This window comes from Vanacampus margaritifer, chromosome 8 (genome assembly GCF_051991255.1).
Source record: "Vanacampus margaritifer isolate UIUO_Vmar chromosome 8, RoL_Vmar_1.0, whole genome shotgun sequence".
In the NCBI taxonomy this organism is placed as follows: Eukaryota; Metazoa; Chordata; class Actinopteri; order Syngnathiformes; family Syngnathidae; genus Vanacampus; species Vanacampus margaritifer.
The window spans coordinates 13,571,095-13,595,465 of NC_135439.1; the positions used below are offsets into that span (position 1 = coordinate 13,571,095).

Here is a 24,371-nt window from a genome sequence, read left to right on the forward strand (position 1 = left end):
CTCTCAATTTGGGGAGCGTTCGAGAGCTATTTTGAGGCCTACGTTTGTGAGCTGCGGTTGTTTTTGAAGTTCAATTGAGCCTTGAACTCATGCATGAGATGACTTCATTTGCGCTACAGGGGGTGCTATTGTTCTTCCATAATCTTAAAGCGTGATACAGTTCCTGGCTTGACCTTTAATACTTCATTATTTGATACCATTATCGTCCAGATATTAATTGTCAGATTAAATTTGAAAGTAGCATAAAAAGCAAGGAGAACAAAGGAAACATTCAGACAGATAATTCTCACATGAACAGTCAATGAGGGGTGGTCACTTCTGAGTATAAAGAGCCTTAAAAAAAAAAAAGCCACACTTCAAATGGATGACCTCATTCCCACAGCAACAATCGAGCCATTTCTAATATTTAGGTTGACTCATTCAGTTCTGTCACAAGGTCAAAGTCTACTACTGCTCACTTCATTACAACTATCAACATGATTAGCATGTTGTTAAATAATATCTAACAGTTTCCATTAAATGTAAAAGGCGTACATTTTATACAGCTACTAGAGTGGGACTCTGTACCTAATGTTGTGGCTGTTGGTCTCTTCTTGGTTCAACCGGTTTGTTGTTGATTATTTTTCAAGTTTGGCTTGAATTCACTTGTGTAGAGGGCCTAACCATTCCAAAACATACAAGTACAGCGTTAACATCTCTGAGTGGGGAAAGGGTGTTTCGCTAAATAGCATATTAGCATGTTAAAAGTGTACCGCCATCCTTGTCAATATTAGCATGATGTAAGATGAAATGACGCTCCAGGTTTGAAGCTGAAAGGATAGTTAACATGAATTTAAAAAAATAAAATAAAATAATAATAATTACAATAGCTCCCATTTGGACAACATGTCCGAAAATAAGCTGTTTCTCATTTCTTACGTACATTTAAATGCATAGAAAAACAAACTATTACATTAAAAGAAACTAGAATTTTTACATTTATTCCTAAGAGGAGACTTGGGGTTTGAGAACACATCACTTTGAAGAAGTCTTTTTTTTTTTTTTAATATATGGAAGAAAAAATAGTGCTGTAGATATGACATGATGACTGCGCAAATATCGAAACTGCTTTTTGTATTCCACATTTGAACATCAGAAAATACTACATCTGTATTGTGTTAGTCCAAAGAGCTGTAAAGTTATCCCTTACAACAATTTTTGCACAGAGATCTGCCTTGGCTCTCGTGGTTTCGGTGGCGCTCAAAAGTAGTGAACAAAAAAAAAAAAACTTTTACGAGTCTTGTCGTAATTACTGGATGCCAATCAAGTCATGAAAAGAGAAGATTGCAAACTTATATGTTATGCGTTTGTTTAACTTTTTTTTTTTTTTTTTACTTGTAGTTGGCCAGCAAAGTAAATCCATTATTTTCGGTCTATTTAAATTCTAATGTGAATGGAAAAAGTTGTTTTGTAGTTGAATGCGCCTGTTTGATACACAGAATTGCTCCTAATTTCACAGTTTAAAACTGAAGTCCCACATGAAGAGCTCTTTTCCAAAACACGAGAAATCCATTTGGATTCAAATGAGATTGTTTACCCAGACTAAATTTTATGCTGCTAGAACATATCAACGTGTCAATCTAAACAATAAACGATAGTGGAGTCTACAGTAGAGTCTGTGCAGAATAATGTTGAAATTGTTTTTGGTCTTGGAAAAGGCCTCTTAATAGTCAAAGTCAGTCAGTCCGAACAATAGTCGTCTTGTAATTTTGTGTAAAAAATTGGTTTGGCCTGATTACCATTCCAGCTGCAATATTCAATTGATGAATCTGATTTGGATTTGATGTCTTGCTGAAGGTCACGTGGTCACATTCAACATTCATCCTCTTCCAACTTCCCATTTAAGCCAAGTTTATTTGATCGCCATCCCAAATGATCTCAAATTTACCATTGTGGATATAAATAGCCACATTTACAGTAACTAATTCCCGCTTCAACATCCCCCGCTGAGTGTATCTTCCACATTAGCCTGCTGCAGTCAGTCTGAAGTCATGTCCCGGCCAGCTGCATAATCTTGTAGCCACAATGCGGCGCTCCCAGTGGACAGGGACGTGCAAAAGAACAAGGCAGCACAGAGGTGCGAAGTCGTGCGCTGTCCAAATCAAACATTTTACATAGCATGTTTGTGTGCCACTACCCCGCGAAACAGGCACGCTACACACCAACATGCCTGTCAATCTCTTTGTGCGTGTTTGAGCGCATGTGTGTGTAATTGTGCACGTTCCGCCGAGCAGCTGTTATCATTTGATCTGCAATCGTTTAGTGGAGCCTATAGCAGCATATATTTCACCAGGCTAGTAGCTCACAGCATGCGATTACATCGCCGACATGTCGCTCCCGGTGCTTTATCACATATGAAGACAGATGTGTCAGACTTGCACTTAAGTCATGTAGTTGAGATTTAGTGGTGGTAACGATGGATAATAGTGGCTAGCAAATGGTAGGCTAATTGTAATTATGATAGTTCCATCAAGGTACTGCCGTAGTTGACGGTGACGATTTGAAATTCCATTTCTATCTATCTATCTACTTAGATCTACAACCCATGCATGAAATTAAATCTTCACCTCATGAACATTCACACACAGATAAATTACACTTATACCACGGGTGCGCTGGAGCTACATTTTACATATTTATTTTCATTTTTTAAGATAAACATATATATTTTAAATGGATTAGTGATTTATATAACAAATGAATAATTAAATATTTAAAAAATGTTAGTCCAAATTTTTGAGTTGTCAGAAAAAGAAAGACGAAAGGTAGATAAAGTTTTAAAATGACCTAAAAAAAACGTTTTTAAAAAAACAAAAAAAGGACCAAAGAATGTCCAAAAAGGAAGAAAAGCAGAAAGAAAGAGTAAAAGGCGGAAAAAAAAATGTTCAAAAGTAACCAAAAATGTGCAATATTACTGTAAAAGAAAAAATTACCAAAACATTTCTTTGCATTTGCCCCCCCCCCCCCCAAAAAAGTCTGATTTTTTTTTTTAAAGAAGCAGAAAACGTTTAATAAGTAAGTAAATGTACACACAATTACCCCCCCCACACACTATAAAAAAAGATTACATATTTTCAAAGAGACAGAAAACGTTTAAAAATTAACTACAAAATGTCCAAAAACTAAAGAAGTAAGGCAGAAAATTACCATAATGGAAAAAAATTCTAAGAAGAAAAGGTTCAATAAATAACTAAATGTACACAAAATTGCCCCCAAAAAAAGTCAGAATACATATTTTCAAACAGACAGAAAACATTTAAAAATTAACTACAAAATGTCCAAAGGCAGAAAATTACCATAATGGGAAAAAAAATTGAAGAAGAAAAGGTTCAATAAATAACTAAATGTACACAAAATTGCCCCAAAAAAAAGTCAGAATACATATTTTCAAAGAGACAGGAAACGTTTAAAAAGTAACCATAAAATGTCCCCCAAAAAAACTAACGAATAAATGCCCAAAATTACCATAAAATGTCTACAAAATTGCAAATAAGGCAGAAAAAAATAGCCATGTCTAAAAGGGAAGAAGAGAGGCAGAAAATTACCATATGTCCATAAATTGCCAAAAATGTCAGAAATTTGACAGAAATACAGAAAACTTAAAATGTATGGAAAAACAAAGTGTACATAAGGTAGAAGAAAATGAATCTCTACATATTGGATGTTGCATATTTTGAAGTTATGATGCAGCTCTATGAGCTCTTGGGCCCTCAGTACATTTAACTAACACTAACCCACTGTTTCCTTCATCACAATGTTCAAATGTTTTGCGGCTCCAGACAGATTTTTTTTTAAATTATTTAATTGGCCTAAAATGGCTCTTTTGACAGGAAAGGTGACTGACCCCCGACTATAGAAACCAGTATAACCAATGAAGTAAAAAGTCATATAAATAGCAGCATTGAGGAGGAGTTAAAAGAAATTTAAATCTAATCCAAGCAAGAATAAGAAATAAAAATGCAAAATAGCTATGACATCAAATTTGATCTCACTGTTTTGAATCATCGTGACACCCAATTCTCGACGGGCACCCTCGCTTCGCAGTGGTGAGATATAAAGCTACTTGATGGATGGCGTCTTTTGAATACTAATTGCCAACATGCCAACAAGGTCCCGGTTCGCTTGTTTGAAATGGTTCTCCCAGGGTTTCTATCCGGATCGCACGGCCATTCCTTTACATCAAATAAAGCAGCAGTGATCTCTCATTATTTTGCTAATTAATCCGCGTGCGGCGTTCCCTAATGAGATGAAACATTGGTGCGCTTGAAGCACATACAGTATCGACTTCAAAAGCTTGTGGCAGCCTATTCACTCATACAATACGACGTCTTTTATTTCACTAATGCAAATATTGAACTTGTTTTTCTATCTCAAATCCCATTGGACGCTCTGTGTTTTTCAAATGGATTAAAGCAAAGTGTGGTTATAAAAAGTCTACACACCCCATTTCCCACCTGTGAATTGTTTTCATGGCCTGTCAAAAGCACACTGCAGCTACAGTGAAACGCGGTGACAGTAGTATCAGTCAGTGTCAACACAAATCTTGTAAGGAAAAAATGTCAGGAAAAGCCTACTAGAACATCTGAAACTTTATTTGAGGTTAGAGGAGCTTTAAATGTTGGCAGACATGCTGACAAGCATTTATCACACATTTACCACATTATCTCAGCTGTTTATTTTTTCTTTCCTTCTCAAAAAGATTTAAAACAAAATTGACTTTTATAGGGTGGTAAAAAGTTTGAAATGATTTATCGTGATCTCATTTTTTTCACATCACAAAAATCTGGCGTTGTACGGAAGCGTGGAACTGCCAATGTGGAGTAAACTTTTTTGACAGGCAGAAACGTTCAAACGTGTTTGCAAGTACGGTTAAATGTACTTCTAGGCTAAATGCTAAAGACATAGCATTGCGCATGTGCAAGTTAATTATTATTATTTTTTAACATTTGGTCTACATTGCTGTCAAAGTTAAAGTGTTAACTGATTAATTAATCACAAAAAATTATGGCATTAATCATGAATTAACGCATCTTAATCTTGAGCGCAGATCATCCTTTAGCGTGACAGCGGATGGCTACGTTTAAGGTAGCACAGGTTGTGTTTGAGCAATAAACATAATTTCATGCATTAAAGTAAAGCATTTAATGAATGTTTGCGTATCACACTTAGAATATTTGTTCATGTCAAAATGTCGGGGTCATTTTTTTCCCATTTTAAACTATGCAAGTAATTAACTGATTAGGAAAAGAGGAGGATGAGTGTGTGCGGTGGATACATTTTTTTGAAGACGTCCTCATAACATATGTTGAAAAAATTAACAGGTGCTCTTCAAATTTGGCGGGAAATTTTTTTGATAAAAAAGCCTTTTTTATTAGGCGATTAATTATGATTACTCAGAATTCTAAGATGTGATTAATCTGATTGAAAAATGTAATCGTTTGACAGCTCTAATCAATACATTTGAAATTTAAGTAAGCATTGTTTATTCGTAATTTTAGAGATTATTCTCTACAATACATGATTTGTGTTTTATTTTTTCCCATACTGCCACTGGGTATGCACATGCAGACGTCAATTTCCCGTGGCATTATGGGAAAAAATAAAACACAAATTTTAGCATTTAAAAACCCTGCCACCGTTTGGTTTTAGCCCCTCATGCTAGCTAGCTAGCTCCATAGCAGGTAAACAATCACCCGGGGAGCTAGCTAGGGAGCTAGCTAGCTAACACCTGGGGCTAAAGCCAAACTGTGGCAGGGTTTTTACTTTCTGGATCTGGATTTGCCACCTCTGCTTGCAAATATTTTCAAATACGTTTAAACGCATTTGTCAAAAATGTTTCCCACGTTGGCAGTAGACTTTTTATATCCACTGTATGTTATCCAGCGCAAACAGGAAATGTCACCATATTGATATAATGAGGAAACAATTGTTTTCTTTTTTTTTTCTCCCCCTTATAATGAACACAATGTCCTTTTGGTGGTTTCATCACATAAATTCACTCACTCTTTGTAGTGTGTGTGTGTGCGTGCCGACGCACAACTATGTGTGTATGCTTGAACTGAGTGCCTGTGATGACAGACACAAAGAAAAACACACAAGTCCCACTCTCTGCCTCAAGTTACTATCACACACACACACACACACACACATAGTGCCGATCTTTCCATTGCCACTCCGTAGGCTGCACATTCCAGCATTGGCGAACGGCGTGCTTCTCGCATTCGTGACTTATTTGTGCGCTCTGTGACGGCCGCAGTGAGACTTTGTGCAAATATCGGAGCGAGAAAAAGAAAGAGAGAGCGAGAGAGAGAGAGAGAGAGAGAGAGAGAGAGAGGCTATTGTTCGCCTGTGTGTGTTTGTGTCAGACATGACGACGGGATGAATAGCTGAAGAACCTGATTGTGAACGCTTGTAACGTGACCCTCTTGCAAAAGTATGAGGCGGGAATCGAGTGGTTTGCGAGTGCAAAACGCGCCCCACAGCGTGGTCAAAAAAAAAAAAAAGTGGAGCAAAATGAGTCTTCTTCTTTCACATTCCCGCCGTCTCTTTTGCACAAAGCAGCAACAGGGGGGCAGGGTGCTGCGGGGCGGGGAGGGGGTAATTGTCTCAAGGTGTGGAGAGAGCTCAGCGGGCTGTTATTGTGCCACTCTGCTCCCTGCGGTGTGTCATTATAGCGCGTGTTTGTGTGCCCGGCCGTGATGTTGAAAGACAGGTAAAACAAAACAAGAAAAACAAGAGCGGGTCAGAGGAGAGCTCATAAGATGTGTGAAATAGAGCGCGGCGTCCCTTTAACTTCCAAATCATCACGTATGCAGTCGGGGGGTTGAAGAGAAACAAACAAAGAGGAAGAAGAAAAAAAAAAACAATCGTAATACTCGGAGTGTACAAAGCCGAAGGCATGACATATTTGGGAGTAAGTGTGCATGTGTGTGCAGAGGGAGGGGGCGGGTGAGGGGGGGGGGGGGTGGGGGGTGGAGCCCCAGTGGGGGTTTCTTCTAGAGTTCATCCCTCTTGAAGGAGGGAAGGAAAGGGAGGAGTGGAGGGAGGAGAGTGAAGCTGTCTAGTATACAAACTATTCACACCGCAGGCCAGCGTGCGTGCGTGCGTGCGTGTCGCCTGCAGCGCACACACACTTAGGGTCCTGCGGTCCGGTAAGCTGAACACGCACAACTTAAATCAGGTTGGACCCCGTGTGAAAGAAGGAGAATTTAGATAGCAGCACATGCCGGGGGACACTTTCGGAGAAATGAAGAAAAATCACGTGACGTTAAAAAAAAAGAGCACGTGGACTTTAATTCATCTTTGAATGCCAAATCTAGGCCATAATGGGAACAAAATGTATATCAAATGATCTAATGAGATTTGTGGCTCAGTTAACTGGATTTAAGATGCATTTAAATTGCTCGCTCATGATGTTGTTTCATAGTAATTGTACAGGTGTGTTTTTAATAGTAGTATAAAAACTAATTGAAATTTATAATAAAAATTATAATACAAATGTAAACTAAATTAAATGCATTATAATAAAACAAAACATAATTAAATTTCAATGTAAAATTAATAAATTAATATTAAAAATAAAATATTGAAATTTCAAAATTACATGTAATGGGTCCATCCCTAAAAGAATATTTAAAAAAATAATAATAATTTGAGGTTAATGTACCAAAATATCATAAGCCTATGTCATTTTTAACTTGCCACAATATCAATGAAAAAAAAAATACCAATGTACTTGTTATAAATGTTGTTTCTTCTTTGTTTGTGTTGATTTTCAGTCATCCAAGTTATTGAAATCAGCACAGACATTTTTGGGGGCAGCTATTGCTAAAAGTGATCATACAATATGAAAGACTCAAATAAATTGTGGAAAAAGTGAAAACACTTTGGGGAGGTTTGGTGACAGAGAGGATCATTTTTCATGTTTTAAATATTGGTGAATAAAATAAAAATGGGCTGCAACATAAATGGCAGTTGCTTAAGCACCTTTTATCTGTGCACGTGCCTGGTAATCAGCAAAGATTCAATCAAGGCAACTCAAATTTTTCTTTTAGATTTAAAACGTTCAAATATAATTTTTCGGCTGATTTGATACGGTTTTCGATATGTGGGAGTGCGGAACGATTCAAGGACTGTTCGATTTAAAAGTGGAACAATTTGATCTGGTGCGGTTCAGTTCGAGCGGGTATGATGCAACGATTTTGTTGTTGTCATTTCACAGACATTTGGATGAACTTGTCAATAATATAAATGTGCCAAAAGACGATTTGATACGTATCTCGATTAGGGCTATCACTATCGAATACTTTTCAAATAGATTATTCTATCAATTTTTCCATCAATCAATCCGATAACATTTTATTTTGCATTTACGTGCATTACAAAACCCTTTTTTTCTCCCTGATACTTTTATTGTTGCTTAAGTGGAATTTTACTGATAAAAAAAAAAAGGTTTAAAAATGGTCTTAAATGTCCGACTCATGTCATGCTATGTGGTTAGCTAGCTTCCCTCCCCCAAAAATTTGTTCGCAAACTGTTTTTATTTTGAAAAATAGCGACGCTCGACTTCCTGTCCGGCTCGTGTAATTTCTCCCGCTTCATGAAAATCCGCATGCGGCGTCCGGGAAAAAAATAGAACGCTTGCGAAAACCTTCCGCACCGAATTGACCCGCAGACTCGAATGCTTTCTTTTTCTCAGTTGGTACACATGTCACTTAGCATAACGGTCATGGATGAATTTGCAATGTACAGTCGGAGGTGGGATTTGAACCTGCGACCTCCTTACTAAATGTGCCAATGAGCAGTATCAGACAGATGGTAATGATGATAAGTTGCATGCATGGAAGTGGGCGTGGGAAGTGGGACTTAGAAAAAGTTCAATGTCAATCCCATTGAAAATGAAAAGTTGATATTTAATGTTAAATTGTGTGAATGTTGTAAGTAACGTGAAATCCGATTTTTGAAGCAAGTGTGTAAATCTGAAGTATCGTGTGCGAGTTGTTACAAGGCAAAAAAAAAGCATTCTCACATCACAATGAGTCTTTTGAAAAGTGCTACACAAATCAAATGTGTTAGCATTATCGATTAGTTATTGAATAATCAATAATTTTTGACACCTGATCTTGATATATTTCAAAGTGTAATGATTCGGTTTCATTTGAAACTCTCACACTTTTTAAATTATTATTATTTTTTTGATAACCTGTTTTTGTTACACTCTTGCTTGCATTAGCAAAATTTTTTTAAAAAAAATAAACAAATGTCTGAATTCTGATTGACACCCCAAAAAAGTGTTGTCACGGGTACGAAGAGATTCTGAATGTTGTGAAATTGTTCGCATGGTGACTAAGTATGTTTGTGTAAGCACTCGGACCTCCCGGCAGTCCATCATCTCAATGTGCCGCTCATCTCTCAACGTGCGTCTCTCTTCCTTCCAACAGGTGTGAAGTGATTTTTTTTCTCCTTCTCAAGTGTTACTCGTTTGTTTTCATCGCTAACGGCAACAGAGCAGCGTATCATTTGAGGATTGTCAAAAAGACGGCGTTTCGTGCTGAAGTCATGGCATAAAAGCAAAGAAAGTTCAAAAGTGTACTGCGGGGCAAGGCCGGGCCGGGCCGGGCCGGGCCGGGCAGGTTTGTTTCTTATTTGCATCCAATGTGAAATCCGAAGCTGGAAAAGTTGAAGGGAAAATGGAGGGGGGTTCTCCGCGCGGCCTATCAGACGTCAAGCGCGTGGCCGGCCCCTCCCGCTCCCGCTCCTCCTTCCCCCGGACCCCGCCCCCCTCCCGCTCATGCCTGTGGTTGCGAGCGAGAGGCCCACAGAGCCGCTGAGAGGGGAACTGAGCTCAGTTACACAGCTGAGGTCCATTGACTGACCCGAGGGCAGAAAGTGGGCTTCAGACCTCAGCTGGAGTTTTTGTCCTTTTGCTGCCGTCTCCGGGTGCGAGTCCGGCATGTTTGACTGCATGGAGGCTCTTGGGCTGGCCCCGCGGCCCCTCTACGACGTGTCGGCGCAGGGCTCCTGCATGCTGTCCAAGGCCCCCCCGTTCTTCTCCAGCCTGGACCCCTTCGCCTGGGCCGGGACCGGCGGCCTTCAGTGTGAGTACTCGGCCAATCATGGCATGGATGGCTTCTTAGCGGGGTCGTTTGTTTACGTGCTCAGCGGGGGACTTTACAGGCGCATAGTCGTACGTCATCATGTTTGTTGTCTTTGCGAATGACTTCACATGATTGACAGCTGCTTGGAACAATACGGGACCTGACCCCCCCACCCCAGAGCAGAAACCGCTTTGACAGATTGAAGGCCTTGAAATCACATTGTTGCTCATTTGGCCTCTTGCGGGTTCCATGTTCATTTCCAAAGGCGCTGATGTATTTGTGAGTCCACAGTGTTGGACGCTGGAACGATCCCGCTCAGGATTACAACAAAAGCGGATCTTTTTCGTTGCTTGACGCGTCCCCGGGCCGAGCGCCTCGAGTCGATTCATCTCCGCTAATCACTCGGCCGGCGACTTGTCGAGTGGGCTAACGATGACGGATGAGAAGTCGGCTTTGCAAACATCACGGCGGGGGCCTGTCGCAACTCGCTCGGGAGCTTCCCCACACGCAAAAGCCAAAATGTTCATCCATTCAACCTGTTCCAAAAAAATGTTTAGAAAAACTTCACTGACACGTAGAACAGGCATTGAAGCCATGAAACTTAAGTGTTTTCCCTCCTGGACTAACCTGTTAGTCTATTTGGCGAGAAGCATGCAAATGAGGGTGACTCACCTCATACCTTTACGCTCCATCTACTTGTAATGCCAATGCAAATTGGACCGCTTGTTTGTTTACCAACAATTTGGAGGCTTAAATGGTGCCCAATTTCAATCGGCATTCACCTGATGGCGACTCTTTACTCTTCTACAGTTACTGCTTGATCATTCTTTCAAGTAACTACTTAATTATGCGTTCTTCAGGCATGATTGAGTTCATCTACAGTAGGCTTTACAAGATCAACAAAAAACGATAACCCATCACCGATTCAATCAGAAGATGGAGCAATATACTGTACGTAAAAACTTTTATCCCCAAAACCCGCGTTTGTGATATGAAGAAGAAAAAATATTAAAAAAAAAAAGAAATGCTGGTAAACATTCAATATAAAATGCAATGTCTTATTTTGTGGATCCGATCGATTGTCATTGATTGCTCGGGCAAATTAAGACATTACAGCCAAATACCGATTTTTCATAGAATGCTACTTATCGTTCCATCCAGATCGGTGTAAAGTCGAATTTAAAGATGCATCAAGACATTGGAATGAATTGCTTGAAAGCATTTAGCCAAACTAGCTTTTGTAATCTCATGACAAGTGCAACGATTAATTGGCAACTCATTGATAATGTTTTTCATAATAGAGGTATCTTTTTTTAAATAAAAAATAGTCCAAATGGTGAGAATTTCAGCTCAAAAGTAATATTCTCTGATTTCTTTGTTATGAACTCAAATAAAACATTTGCTTGTACTTTGGAATACAACAATCGACATTTGTGTTTATTTTCCTCACGTTAGAGAATCAGTTAACTGAATCATAATTAACACTTGTGTACTGTCAATTTGAAATAATGGCTAGTTATAGAAAAAAAAGAGGTTGGTAATTGAAAAGATTTTTTGAATCTGATTAATCGAAAAAAATCATGACCAGATTAACTGATCGTTATTTGCAGCCCAAATACATTAAAGAGAAATATAGTAACATAACATAACTACTGCTAGCTAGCTAACTTAACTACAGCCACATTTTCTACGTGATAAAAACATTCATTTCAATACTAGACGAGTTGTTCTACATTCGCCAGTGTTTTGAAATGTGATTTGATGGTTTTATTAGTGCCTGACTGAACTTCTTAGGGTCAGAATTAAGCACTTTCACAAGATTGCAATGTGAGAAAGTATTTCCCGGTCTTTATTTTTTTTTAATCTACTGTATGTACTTTTCAGATTTTAGTTTGTGCATCAAAGACAAAAAGTATGGTGTCATTAACGAGGCAGTTTGGATGCTCAGTTAAGTGACTGGGAAAAAAATGTGATCGGTCCATCCGGACAAATGGAATCTCTGGAAAGCTTTTGCAGCGTTTTTGTTCTTGTGGGTCCACGGAGCACCTCGGTGGCGTCCTTTGTATCAACGTCAGCGGCCATTAAAAGGATCGGCGTCCATAGCGAAGTGTGTGACGTTTTGTTTCTCCTCTGCTTTTAAGCATCCACTCTCCCTTGGCCGCGTCCGGCAGTGTGTGTGTGTGTGTGTGTGGGGGGGGTGTCCGCCTCTCTGATGTCCTCCTGGCGCACGGCTCAGTTTACACGCCTCGTCTTGTGTAACCCGCAGCTTTTAATGAAGCCATTATAATTAGAAAAGGCCTCAATTAAGAGATTAGCAGGCGTGTGGGGGCATGAAAGAGGAGGAGAGGGATGAATTTGGTTTTGGGATTAGCCCCGCGACCCCCCCTGCCTCCCCTCCCATTGACTCCTTATATGTTGGCGTTTCGGGCCTGGAAGGGGGACGTCCCCCTTCTCGGCTGGCATCTTCAAATCGACAAAGTTGAGATGCGCCGTCCCGCATCCGTGAGTCGGGAAGTTTTTGTTTGTGTTTTGAGGTCGCGGCGATGTTGTCTGTAAACTTTGCAAAAGAGCCTTGAATGTGCTTTTGGCTGCTCCGTCGGTCCGATCGCAGATCTTAAAAGTAAAGATGAGGTAACGGAAGCTCTTACAAGTCATTAGAGTGATAAATGCTAAGATGCAGCTGCGTGTGTTTAGTGTAGAATCGAAGAAAAGTTAAGCATTACATTTATGTAGTGCTGCATTAATGATTATTATTCATTTAATAATCGATTAATAAGAATTTTCCTCCTATATACACACACAATATATTTTTTTATTTTAATTAATTAATATTCGGTTATCAACAGGTCCGAAAATAGGCAAACATGTTGGTCATTGTTTTCCAACATACTGTAAAAAGCAGATGATGTCAAATAAGTTTGTTTTCATTGCGGATTTCAGAAATCTCAGAATATTCCCGAATGAACCGGGGGAGCCAAACTCATTTTTTGTCGCCGGATAACAATTTTTCAAATCAGAACTCAAGACGAATAGTTTGTTCAACTTGACTAAGTGCAGTTTCTGCAGAAATTGCGTGGGAATGCTAAAAAGCTGAATGCTAATAGCTGAATTCTTACAAAGTAAATTGAAAGATAAATGATGTGAAAATGACAAAGTGCCAACAGTGAAATAATTTGAAAATTATTAGTATTCAAGATTGCATTTGTACTTAAGAGTTGCCCAAGCAGGGTTCGAACCCCGGGTCTTCTCATAGTGGCAGTCAATTGCTCAAACCACTTACCTAACTTGTCCCATTGAAAATGAATGGGGGGAAAGTTGATATTTAATGTTAAATTGTGCGAGTAATGTAGAATCAGACGATAAATACCAGGAGAGGCGTGAATTTTTCAAGCTAGTTGAAATTTGGTGTAAATCGCAAGTATTAGTAAAATGACAATAACATATGTGGGAATGCTTCAGCATATTATTCAACGTAACAAGAAAATGTTTGCAATATCTCAACGTAGTTGTTAAGTACATACGACATCATGGAAGTATGAGACTATGAGTGTAACAAAAAACAATTTGAACCGGATGTTTTCTGTTGTTGTTCCAAACGTTTTCCAATCGTTCCACTTTGGAATATATCAAGATACGTATCGAATCGTCTTTTATTCGGGAGAATATCTTCGAAGGAACCGGCACATTCATTCATTCAAAAGTATGAACAACAAAAAGTCATCACACCCTCTTGAACTGAGCCAGATCACATTGAATCGAATCGTAATTAAATAGTTCCACTTTCAAATCCGACCGTCCCTGAATTGTTTTGCACTCCACGTATCGACAACCAAAGCGCACCCCGAGAGTTGACATACCTGATTTTTTTGTTTTGTTTTGACACCTGTGCTCTAAACCATGAATCAATTATCCAAAAATAATGACCAAATAATGTGATAATCAATGAATTGTCGATTAAGCGTTGTCATTTGTAGGTAAGTTTGTAAATTTGACCCAAAAAAAACAAACAGAAAATTCTTTTATAATATGGGTTAGGGTCATTTTTTAGTACAACTTACTGAATTTGGGGTCCAGTAATAAATTTTTAATATTTAAAAAAATAAACTTAGCCACGTAATCCCAACATAAGTATTTTTTCCTACTAATTATAATGTTACATAATTACATTTATTGGTATTGGTGATTAAGGTTCCATAAGATTTTTTTTTTTAAAAGTGCACGTGAATTGCCTGATTATTGCCCGAAAGGCGTATTGACGACCTGATGATATATCGCTTGGCCGAAGACGTATTTAACAAGCTGTCTAATATCCGCCCCCTCCCCACATTTGTCAAACGTGTGTCATCCAGCTCGACTCAAACCCCAGCGAGCGCTAAGCTGCTGCTGATGATTCACGTTTGCGGAGTCGCTCTGAAATCCAAGGGCGTTGTTCTGTTCGCAAGTGTGTGAAGATTGTCAAGTTGAAGTATTTGTCCAGGGTTTCTTGTGTGTCTGTGTGTGTGTGTCTGCCTCCTCCTTTTTTAAATGTCTGCTGCTTTGTTTTTTATGGAGCCGTCTTCTGGACAGCAGCCCGGTTTTCACAGTCTTTCCTTTAAGAGGCGCTACCAATGACAGGAAGGGCTCCTCCTCCTACCCGGGCAGGAAGGCAGGAGAGGACAGAGGGGGGAAGAGGGTTATTAGCGAGGGTTTGCTCAGGGGGGTGGGGTGTGGGGTGTGGGGGGGGGGGGGGTTCGGTATTGAACTTAGAACAGCTGATGAAAGGGATTGTCACTCACATCTCCTCCCCGCTGTTGTGGTAACGACTCACTCAGCATATTTGCGGCCGCCTCCCCCTCGTCCATCCCAACAACTCCGAGCACTTGACAATGACGACGACAATCGATTTCAAGCCGTCGTATCGAGGCAGGCGTTTGCGTGTTTGTGTGTAGGCGCCATGCCGCGCTCTCCCACCCACGGCCCCAGTGCAGCCGCCCAACACACACACACTCGCACATATTCGCATGTGCGCGCACATTCCACAGGGTGCTGCCGAACATTAGGTGGAGCCAGATGAAATGCTGCCGTTGAATTATTATTATAATCATGCTAGATTTTATTCAGCTTTGACATTGTTGGAAGCACGGCTTCACTTTATGATGATTCTCCTCAGGCGCCATTTTTGACTGACAGTTTGAAGTGGAAAATTCAAATTGAACGAACCCCTTCCAACTTTTGTCGGCGTAAAAGCTCCAGGCATCCTTTGGACATTCAACTGTCAAGCAGGTGTGAAAAATAATGTCAGGAAACAAGATCTAATGCACAAAACCAGCCAGCCTTCGATGACTTGTGATGGTTGTGTCATGTTTAGGGACGTGGAGGATTGCTGAAGACAGTTCACGGCTGATATTTTGGGAATTGAGTATTCTACTGATTGTCCCATCAATTAATCGAGCAAGAGAATAAAAAAATGATTTTGCACGTGTGGTGCAGGTATTATTTAGCATGCTTTGGGTTGCCCTCCACACGTTCTACTGTAGTATCTGTGATTGAGTGCGTATGGCCTTAAAAAGGCAGGGGCCTGGTCTGGTGAGTGCCGTGGGCGTCAGATAGAGTTGGCTGGCTAGGGTGGCCACTATCACATATTTTTCATAATCTATCAATTATTCAATGGAATAGTAAGATAACATTTTATTTTGCATGAAAGTGTATTAGAAAATCATTTTTCCCAAGTACTCTTCATTAACTACTTGTTGTTTATTTGGTATTGTTTAGTGATTTAAAAAAACAACTAAACAATTTGGCAATGTTACACAAGAGGGGTTGATCTACTCTACTGCTAATGCTAACGCTAGTGCTAATGGTCTACTCACCAACCTTTTTGAAACTGATTCAGTTTCTGCTTGATTATTGTTTTCCAAAATAAAAGCAGATGTTTGCAAATGTCTTATTTTGATTCAACACAAATGATAATCAGTCTGTTTTCATGAAGGACTACAAAGATCAATAATTACTGTTGAGAGGCTGAAATCAGGATTTGGCAGACAAGTTGAAGTTAAACAATGGGTCTAAATGATTAATCGATTACTAAAATAGTTGACAATTTGGCAATTGATGAGTTACCGATTAATCGACTCATTTTGACAGCTCTATAACTGGCTAACCTGTTTGCTCATGTATCAACGCACTTACTACACGTTTTGTTTTCTTACCACTTTACGTTAGCCAACACAAGCTAACATATCGATAATAGCTAATTTAATATAACTAGTAGAACATAACTGGTGTCTGTGTGTCGAAAAACTGAGCCTCAGTTGTAGTTCTCGCTAACTCATGTATGAAGGCACATATTACACGTTTTGTTTTCCTTTTGATTTACGTTAGCCAACACAAGCTAACATATCGATGTTAGTTAATTTAATATAACTAGTAGAACATAACTGGCTAACCTCTTAGCCTGTCTGTGTGTTGACAAACTGAGAGCCTCAGTTGTGGCTCTCGCAAGCTCATGTATGAACGCACATATTACACCGTTTTGTCCGTTTATGTTAGCCAACACAAGCTAACATATCGAAGCTAGCTAATAGCTAGCAGAACATATTGTAATGCTCCTGCAAGTGTTCAAGGATAGACAAGCGCCATTAGGTTAATGTTGGGGTTACTTTGAATCGCTTAATCTCATACTTGGAAATTACTTTTCTCAACCTTTCCCTACACGGAGACTTTCTCTGCTGGTGTTATATAATAGCCAAAGTAAAACTTGGTTCCAAATTGTACAAGACTTAGACACTCTAGTGTAAAAGGGTCCACTATCCTCAACACCTCCCCAATATGAGGCTGTGTGGAGCCCCTAGGCCAAAGTCAAGCTGCATGCCATATGTCACTATGTCGTCCGCGCAGTCACCCCCACAAGCAATAAAAAAAACAAACACCTTCAATGTCGGCGTAAAGGCACAAACACTGGCAGATTGGTCAAGTCCAACTGTATTGACGCCAAATGGACGGCGACACGGCAGGCCGGGGCCAACTGGCGGTTTTTCAAAGGTGAACTACAAGTAGGTGTCAACTACGAGGCCAAACTGGACTGTGTTGATGAGACATTAAACTCATGGCTGAAAGGAAGGAAGGAAGGGATGTTAACAAGACACAAACGTGGCGCTTGAATAGTTGTAAGCTGATGTAGGTGACAGAAAGTCTGCCAGGATGTTGGAAAAATGTGCGCGAGTTGTGGCTCCACCAGTCACGTCGTCTGTCGTGGCCCCTCCAAAAGGTGCGCTGATAGACGTTATGACACACAGCGGGGTGAGCGGCAGGTTAAGACCCGACCGCTGTTTCTTCAAGCCAAGCCTCCGAGGCCGCGTGCAGTTCAGGGTGCTGACAGCCCGCTGACACTTTTTTGGCTCCTCTCCCCTCTTTTCGTCACGCCAGGTAGCGTCTCCTCCTCCTCCCGCTCGCTCTTTCTCACCACGCTCAGACGTCGTCAGTCAGTACCTGTCGTCTGGCGCCAGATGCGCTACCTTTTTCCCGCTCCGAGACACACTCTTACATTGTTGCTATATCAACAGATCGGCTTACGGCTTTAGCTCCGCCCACTCCCTCTCTCACCTGAGCTCGAAAGCCTCAAAAGTAAACACATCGCTTGTACTGTTTGTGTGTTCTCAGCAGAAGAACTAGTAGGGCAATACACTCACTGGATACTTGTTAATGTTAATGTTATGTCTTGATTGATGCTATTAGCCTATTTAGCTACATTAGCACAGCAGAATTTCATGCACCTCCTTCACCATTGTCACAGGCACATTTACTGAAGTCATTTTTTTTATCTAAACACAGCATTCTGATTAATATTGTGTTTGTGGAATATGAGTTAAGCAGCAAAATCCACCTGTTTATATCCATCTCAGGGTTGCGGCCATTTTGCCACTTCCTGTCGACTGAAAATGACATCACTGTTGCGTACAGGTAATGACGAATTACAGCTCACCTGTTTTCTGAAGCTGAGCCGTGATTGGTCACTGAGCCCTGAGCAACTTTGATGTCATTTTCAGTCAACAGGATCTGGCAAAACGGTCGCAGAGAGGGATAAAAACGGGTGGATTTTGCCGCTTAATTTATATTCATACTCATACTTTTTACTTGAGTATTTTTTTGAAAAAGAAATGGTACTTTTAGTCTATTACATTGAGCTACATTCTAGTGACGTTTGACTGCATTTCGCAGTCACATGACTACACAGTCTCATAGAGAAGCATATTTTTAATTGACAAATTTTTGTGAAACCTGATCCCTGCCTAATGTTCTGTTGCATGAGTATAAACATAGAAAGTTAATTTAAGACAATATCTTGTGGAGTTTTCTTTATTTTTTTTTTAATGCTATGAAGATTACATTTATTATTGTTAGCGTTAAAGTAATATTGTTTGGCACTAACTGAATTTATACACTTCCATTTTAGATTTTTGTCATCCTGCCTCTAACTCAACTATCCCATTTACACGATGTTTGAATTTTTACTTTGTTGTATTGATTTGTGTGTTACCAGGTTTTACACAGTGACCTAAAGTGTCATAAAAGGCACTTTAAATAACATTTATTATTATTATTACTATTTATGTTTTGATTTTTTTGATCAGAACTTAAGGGTTCCAATAGACAATCATTCACGCTCACATTCAGACAATTGAAAGTTTTCAATGAAACAAATACACAGGGGAAATCCATACAAGCACAATGAGACCATGCAAACTTCGCATGAAGGCTGTCCAGAGCTGAAATATGAGATTTGCCTCCAAACATGTTATTTGAAGCATTTGAAGGAAAACGGTGGAATGCTCTGTTTGGTTGGCGGCGTGGGAAACAGCAGTATAGAAGTGCTGTAAAATGAATATATGGAGAGCGTATACAAGTTTATATCAGATTAAAAAAATATATTGATTGATATTTCTTTAGCATTAAGCAGCTACAATTGTAGCTCTTCTTCTTATTTTGTATAAGACAAAGTGACGTCGACATAAGGGTGAATTGTTGAATGCCACTTGCACACACATTGAACTTTTCAAGTGCCTGCTGGGCAAGTAGTTAGTAATGACCCTCTTGAGCCAAGGTCAAAGTGAAATGGTGGAAGCTTTGATTGAAGCTCTTGTTCACTGGGAAGTTTGTGTCCCGGCGCTCACCTCCTTCCTTCTCTTTCTTTCTCCTTTCTTTTGTTTTTATTGGATTATTCCTTTGTGCTTTTACCTCTGTGCGTTTTGAAACCTTACCACTCTCGTTAATGACGGGCCACCGGGTTCATTTTAGGGTTGCTGTGGCAGGGTGGGGGACGGGCTACATTTGGTTGGGCTCTGTGTCGTCTACTGAAGGTGACAAGGGGGGGGACGACTTTGGGGGGGTTTTGACCCCCGGATTCTTGAATTTTTACTAGGAAGGGATGCGAGGATGGAGCTGTATGTGTGAATAGCTGCCCAAGGTGACTGGATGCCAATAAAGGGGTCGTCAGCCTGGCCGGGGGCCTCCTTCCCATCCCAGACACAACCTTTATAGGGCTGCTTGTAAGCCCGGGCAACTATTAAAACTCCGTCCTGCCTGCGCTGAGGAATTTAGGGCCAGGAAACAAGGGGGTGGGGTTGGGGGTGGGAATGGGCAGAGGAAGGTGAAGTTGGGGTGAGTGAAGGTGAAAGTTGAAAGGCAAGTTCCAGACAATCTGCTTCTTCAGTCAGCACCTTCCAAATATGGAGGAGGCCGAAGTGGCTTCTTGCGCCTTTTACTTTAGCCTCGGTTGCCTTTGTCATTGCTCATTCTCTTCTGGTTTGTTTTGAACACGGCTTTAGTTTGGCACATGTCATAATCGAGTTTCCCCTCGGAGCGAGGGGACAGGGGCCCGAGTCTCGTAAACTTCCAGCTTTTTGTTTGTTCACATGGGCCACGAGGTATACGGGCATTCACGTAAAAATGTGAGCTCGTGAACACAAAACTCCAGAATAAGTCAACAGGAATGTCGCCCACCCCCCTCGGCCCTCGCTCCCCCCCTTGGCCAGTAAATGGAGAAGCCAATCAAATCTCAGCTGCCAATCAGCTTTTTATCAGCGGGGCCATCTGGCCATCAGCTAATTGTGTGTCCTTTAAATCGCTGTCAATCAGAGAGGACGCCTCCCTCCTCCCTTTTCTCTTAAAAATCTCTGCTTTTGAGATGACCTTCTGGCCCCGCTGACCACGGGCTGTCAAACCAGTGACTTGAATGCTGCTACTTCTTGTGTGTTCAGCCGTGGAGACCCAGAGCACCAGCTCAGAGGAGATGGTGCCAAGCTCGCCTTCGCCGCCGCCGCCGCCCCGCGTCTACAAGCCCTGCTTCGTGTGCCAGGACAAGTCGTCCGGATACCACTATGGGGTCAGCTCTTGCGAGGGCTGCAAGGTAATTGCGCGCTAGAACCCACTGAGGAAAGCTTACAAAGCACGTTTGGTACACTGTTATCAGTCTACTGCCCTCTAGTGTGGACTTACTAGTACTACTGTCCAAAGTATTTTTTACACTCAACCTTGACTGAGCAAAAGCACATACAAAAAAAAAAAAGTCAATCATCATGATGATTTTAATCACCAATTATGCAATAATTTATCACGCAACTCTTTGTTAGCTTTAGCTTTTTAATAGCCACTCACCAGAAAAAAAAACTCATCCATGACGAACTGGAAATCCAGGCTATAATTTAGCTCCTCCCGGAAAAAGATCTGAATCGTGTCACTTCAACATACTTCCTTGACACCAGTTACTTTCCTACCAGCCAAGGCTTTGATGCCATCATGTGGCATTATGGGAAGAACACCAAAACACACAGACTGCGTTTTCATGCAGTCAATAGCCCTTTCAAAACCCAAATATTGGCAATATTCAGGTTTTGGAAGGCCACGCGCAAAACCCCTGGGCTACTCCATTTCTAACCCGAATATTTGATCACATAAACGCGATTGAGGTACCTCCTTTGAACATAACTTTGGCTTGTGTTCTGTGCATGCTCTATTTGCAAGAAACTTGGTCTTATGACAACAGTACTGATTTGTATGCACGGCAGCCATCTTACGTTGCCACTCACCAAGCCAGCCAATCTTGAATGCATTGATTTATCTGCGGCGTTTCCACGTTTTCCCCCGTCTCTACGGCGAAAATGCAACTGTGTAAATATCCGCACATTTATTATCCATGTATAAGTCCGTGCATCTGGTCCACAACCCACCAGAAATACACAAGCAGAGGTAAACAAAAATGGTGAAACTCAGGCGCAATACAGAACACCACACTTTTGGGAATTGGAGTTATAAAAACAACAAAAATGACTCCTTTATTAGTGTGGTGAGTAACATGAAGATTATGTATTTTATTTAATTAAGAAGCGTAAATAGCTAATTGTATACAGCCTTACACTGCTAGTTAGAATGAACTGTAATCTACAACAGGTGGTTTTGTTAGAGAGAGGATGGAAACAGCTGCTGATAACAAAATATGGCTATCAAAAGCTGGCAGCCTCAACTGACACCGTCACAGCAAACAACAGTGGCAAATGCTATAGCCAGGAAATAGCCAGCCAATAGGACGTCAACATATGTTTACTGGCACGTCACTCAACAGACCAGACCTGTCTATTAAAGGCAGAAAAACATGTCAAATGTGAGGATGGCGACCTCAAGTGGACAAAAATAGTACCAGCACCTCACATGTATATATTGTCTGTCGGCGATAAAATGTATGAATGAAACTTTAATTAATATACAAATATTACCATAAATACTTGGTCACTCCATTATTGTGTTCCAGGGTTTTTTCCGGCGCAGCATCCAAAAGAACATGGTGTACACGTGCCACCGAGACAAGAACTGCCAGATCAACAAGGTGACCCGTAACCGCTGTCAGTACTGCCGGCTGCAGAAGTGCTTCGAGGTGGGCATGTCCAAAGAGGCGGTGCGCAACGACAGAAACAAGAAGAAGAAGGACGTGAAGGAGGAGGCGGTGCTGCCCGAGAACTACGAGCTGAGCGGCGAGCTGGAGGAGCTGGTCAACAAAGTCAGCAAAGCTCACCAGGAGACGTTTCCGTCGCTGTGCCAGCTGGGAAAATACACCACAGTGAGTGTCGCATAACAATGACAAAGCGGCGGCGGTGGTGGAAAGCTTGCTGACCCAGTTTGGACACGTGTGCCGCTTTTGTCTCCCAGAACTCGAGCTCTGACCACAGAGTCCAGCTGGACTTAGGCCTGTGGGACAAGTTCAGCGAGTTGTCCACAAAGTGCATCATCAAGATTGTGGAGTTTGCCAAGCGACTACCAGGCTTCACCACGCTAACCATCGCCGACCAGATCACCCTCCTCAAGTCTGCATGTCTGGACATCCTGGTACAAAATGCCGCCTCATTCGCCACGCAGCTTAGCCAAAACATAAAAATGTGAACAGCTGCCAGCAAGTCTCCTCAAATGTCAATTTTTTTCCCGCCTACAGATGCTGAGGATATGCACGCGCTACACCCCCGAGCAAGACACCATGACCTTCTCCGATGGCCTGACCCTCAACAGAACCCAGATGCATAACGCCGGCTTCGGCCCACTCACGGACCTGGTGTTCGCCTTCGCCGGGCAGCTGCTGCCGCTGGAGATGGACGACACCGAAACGGGGCTACTCAGCGCCATCTGCCTCATTTGCGGAGGTACAACAAGCCTCACCTCATTTGTATCTTCTCACCTCACCTTGACGAGGTGTTCACGCCTTCTCGCTGACTCGTCAGACCGCATGGACCTGGAAGAACCCGCGAAGGTGGACAAGCTGCAGGAGCCGTTGCTGGAAGCGCTGAAGATTTACACACGCCGCCGACGCCCCAACAAGCCTCACATGTTCCCTCGCATGCTGATGAAAGTCACCGACCTGCGAGGAATTAGCACTAAAGGTCAGTTTGCCATCCGCATTTGCACACAGCACAATAATTGGTCAACTTGATTGGGGTTGACTTGGCTTAAGAGGCGTGTGTTTTGTTAAGCATTAAAACCTGTAACAATTTCAAAGAAGAGAAAATATTTATTTTTGGGGAAACCTTAAAGGGAGAGCAAACAACCTTTTTTTTGGACAATAATATGTTCTATGCAGCCCCACGAGTTTAAATATGATATTCTGGTTAATATTGCATTAGTGAAATATAAGTTAAGCAGCAAAATCCAGCAGTTTTTATCAATATCAGGGGGCGGCCATTTTGTCACTTGTCGACTGAAGATGACATCAATGTTGCTCAGGTCTTAGATAACAACCAATCACAGCGCAGCTTCAGAAAACAGGTGAGGTGTGATTGGTGATTGCCTGAGCAACTGTGATGTCACCTTCAGTCGACAGCAAATGGCAAAATGGCCGCCCCCTGAGATGGATAAAAATGGCTGGATTTTGCTGCATTACCCATATTCCACAAATGTAATATTAACTAGAATGCCATGTTTAGACTAGTGAGATCACATAAAACATATTATTGTCAAGAAATGTTTAAGGTTGACTTTAAATGTGCTTCTTCACTAGGTCCCACAGTGATGTGGATTTTTTTGAGTGGTGCCGATTCCAATATTAGGTAGAATAAAATTTAGATGACCGATTAATGTCTGTCTGTCTATCTATCTATCTATACATATATATATATATATATATATCGTACTCATGCACTCTTGTGACTGTTTTTAATCAGGAACTAGAAATAAGAAATTTGAATAGAAAATTGCCATTAATTCCATGCAAGTTTAAGGAGAAATGCTATACTGGCATATCGAGGTCTTTCTTCAAAATTAACTTTCCACCTGGAAATTGAATGTATCAAAAGTACTTGGGGTATCAGTACTTGGTATTGGTATCAATGACAACTCAAAAGTTGTCAGGTGTTGGTACCGGTCTGGGAAAAAAAAAAATGGTATTGAACTTCCCTACTAGAGATGCAACAATTAATCAATTACTAATCAATTATCAAATTCATTGATAACTATTTTGCTAATTGATCAATCATTTAGAGACCTTGTTTAACTTAATATTGTCCAAATGCTCATAACTTCAGCCTCTCAACAGTACATATTCTCAGATTTCTGTAGTTCTCCATGAAGACAAACCTTTGTGTGTCAATCATAATAAGACATTTGCAGACATCTGCTTTTACTTTGGCGGCATTTTGATGCCAAGGAATTACGTTGAATTAAAAATAAGGAGCCTCCTTTAGACAAAAGTGGTACTTTGCCGCTCTTTGTGGCATATACGTT

General features: G+C 40.9%; 1 protein-coding gene across 2 annotated transcripts in view; it reads left to right on the forward strand.

The window, feature by feature from the left end:
* The window catches only part of LOC144057139 (retinoic acid receptor gamma-A-like), a 38,581-nt gene that overhangs the window by 12,020 nt on the left and 2,190 nt on the right, over window positions 1-24,371 (forward strand). The window contains exons 1-6 of one of the 2 annotated variants that reach the window (XM_077574432.1): window positions 9,856-10,136; window positions 20,372-20,520; window positions 21,919-22,224; window positions 22,314-22,490; window positions 22,594-22,798; window positions 22,877-23,035. In XM_077574432.1, coding sequence (XP_077430558.1) covers window positions 9,992-10,136; window positions 20,372-20,520; window positions 21,919-22,224; window positions 22,314-22,490; window positions 22,594-22,798; window positions 22,877-23,035 — 1,141 coding nt within the window. In that variant the 5' untranslated portion in view covers window positions 9,856-9,991. Of the gene's footprint in view, window positions 1-9,855; window positions 10,137-20,371; window positions 20,521-21,918; window positions 22,225-22,313; window positions 22,491-22,593; window positions 22,799-22,876; window positions 23,036-24,371 lie in introns of those variants that run through there. The other variant, XM_077574431.1, reaches the window with a different exon arrangement.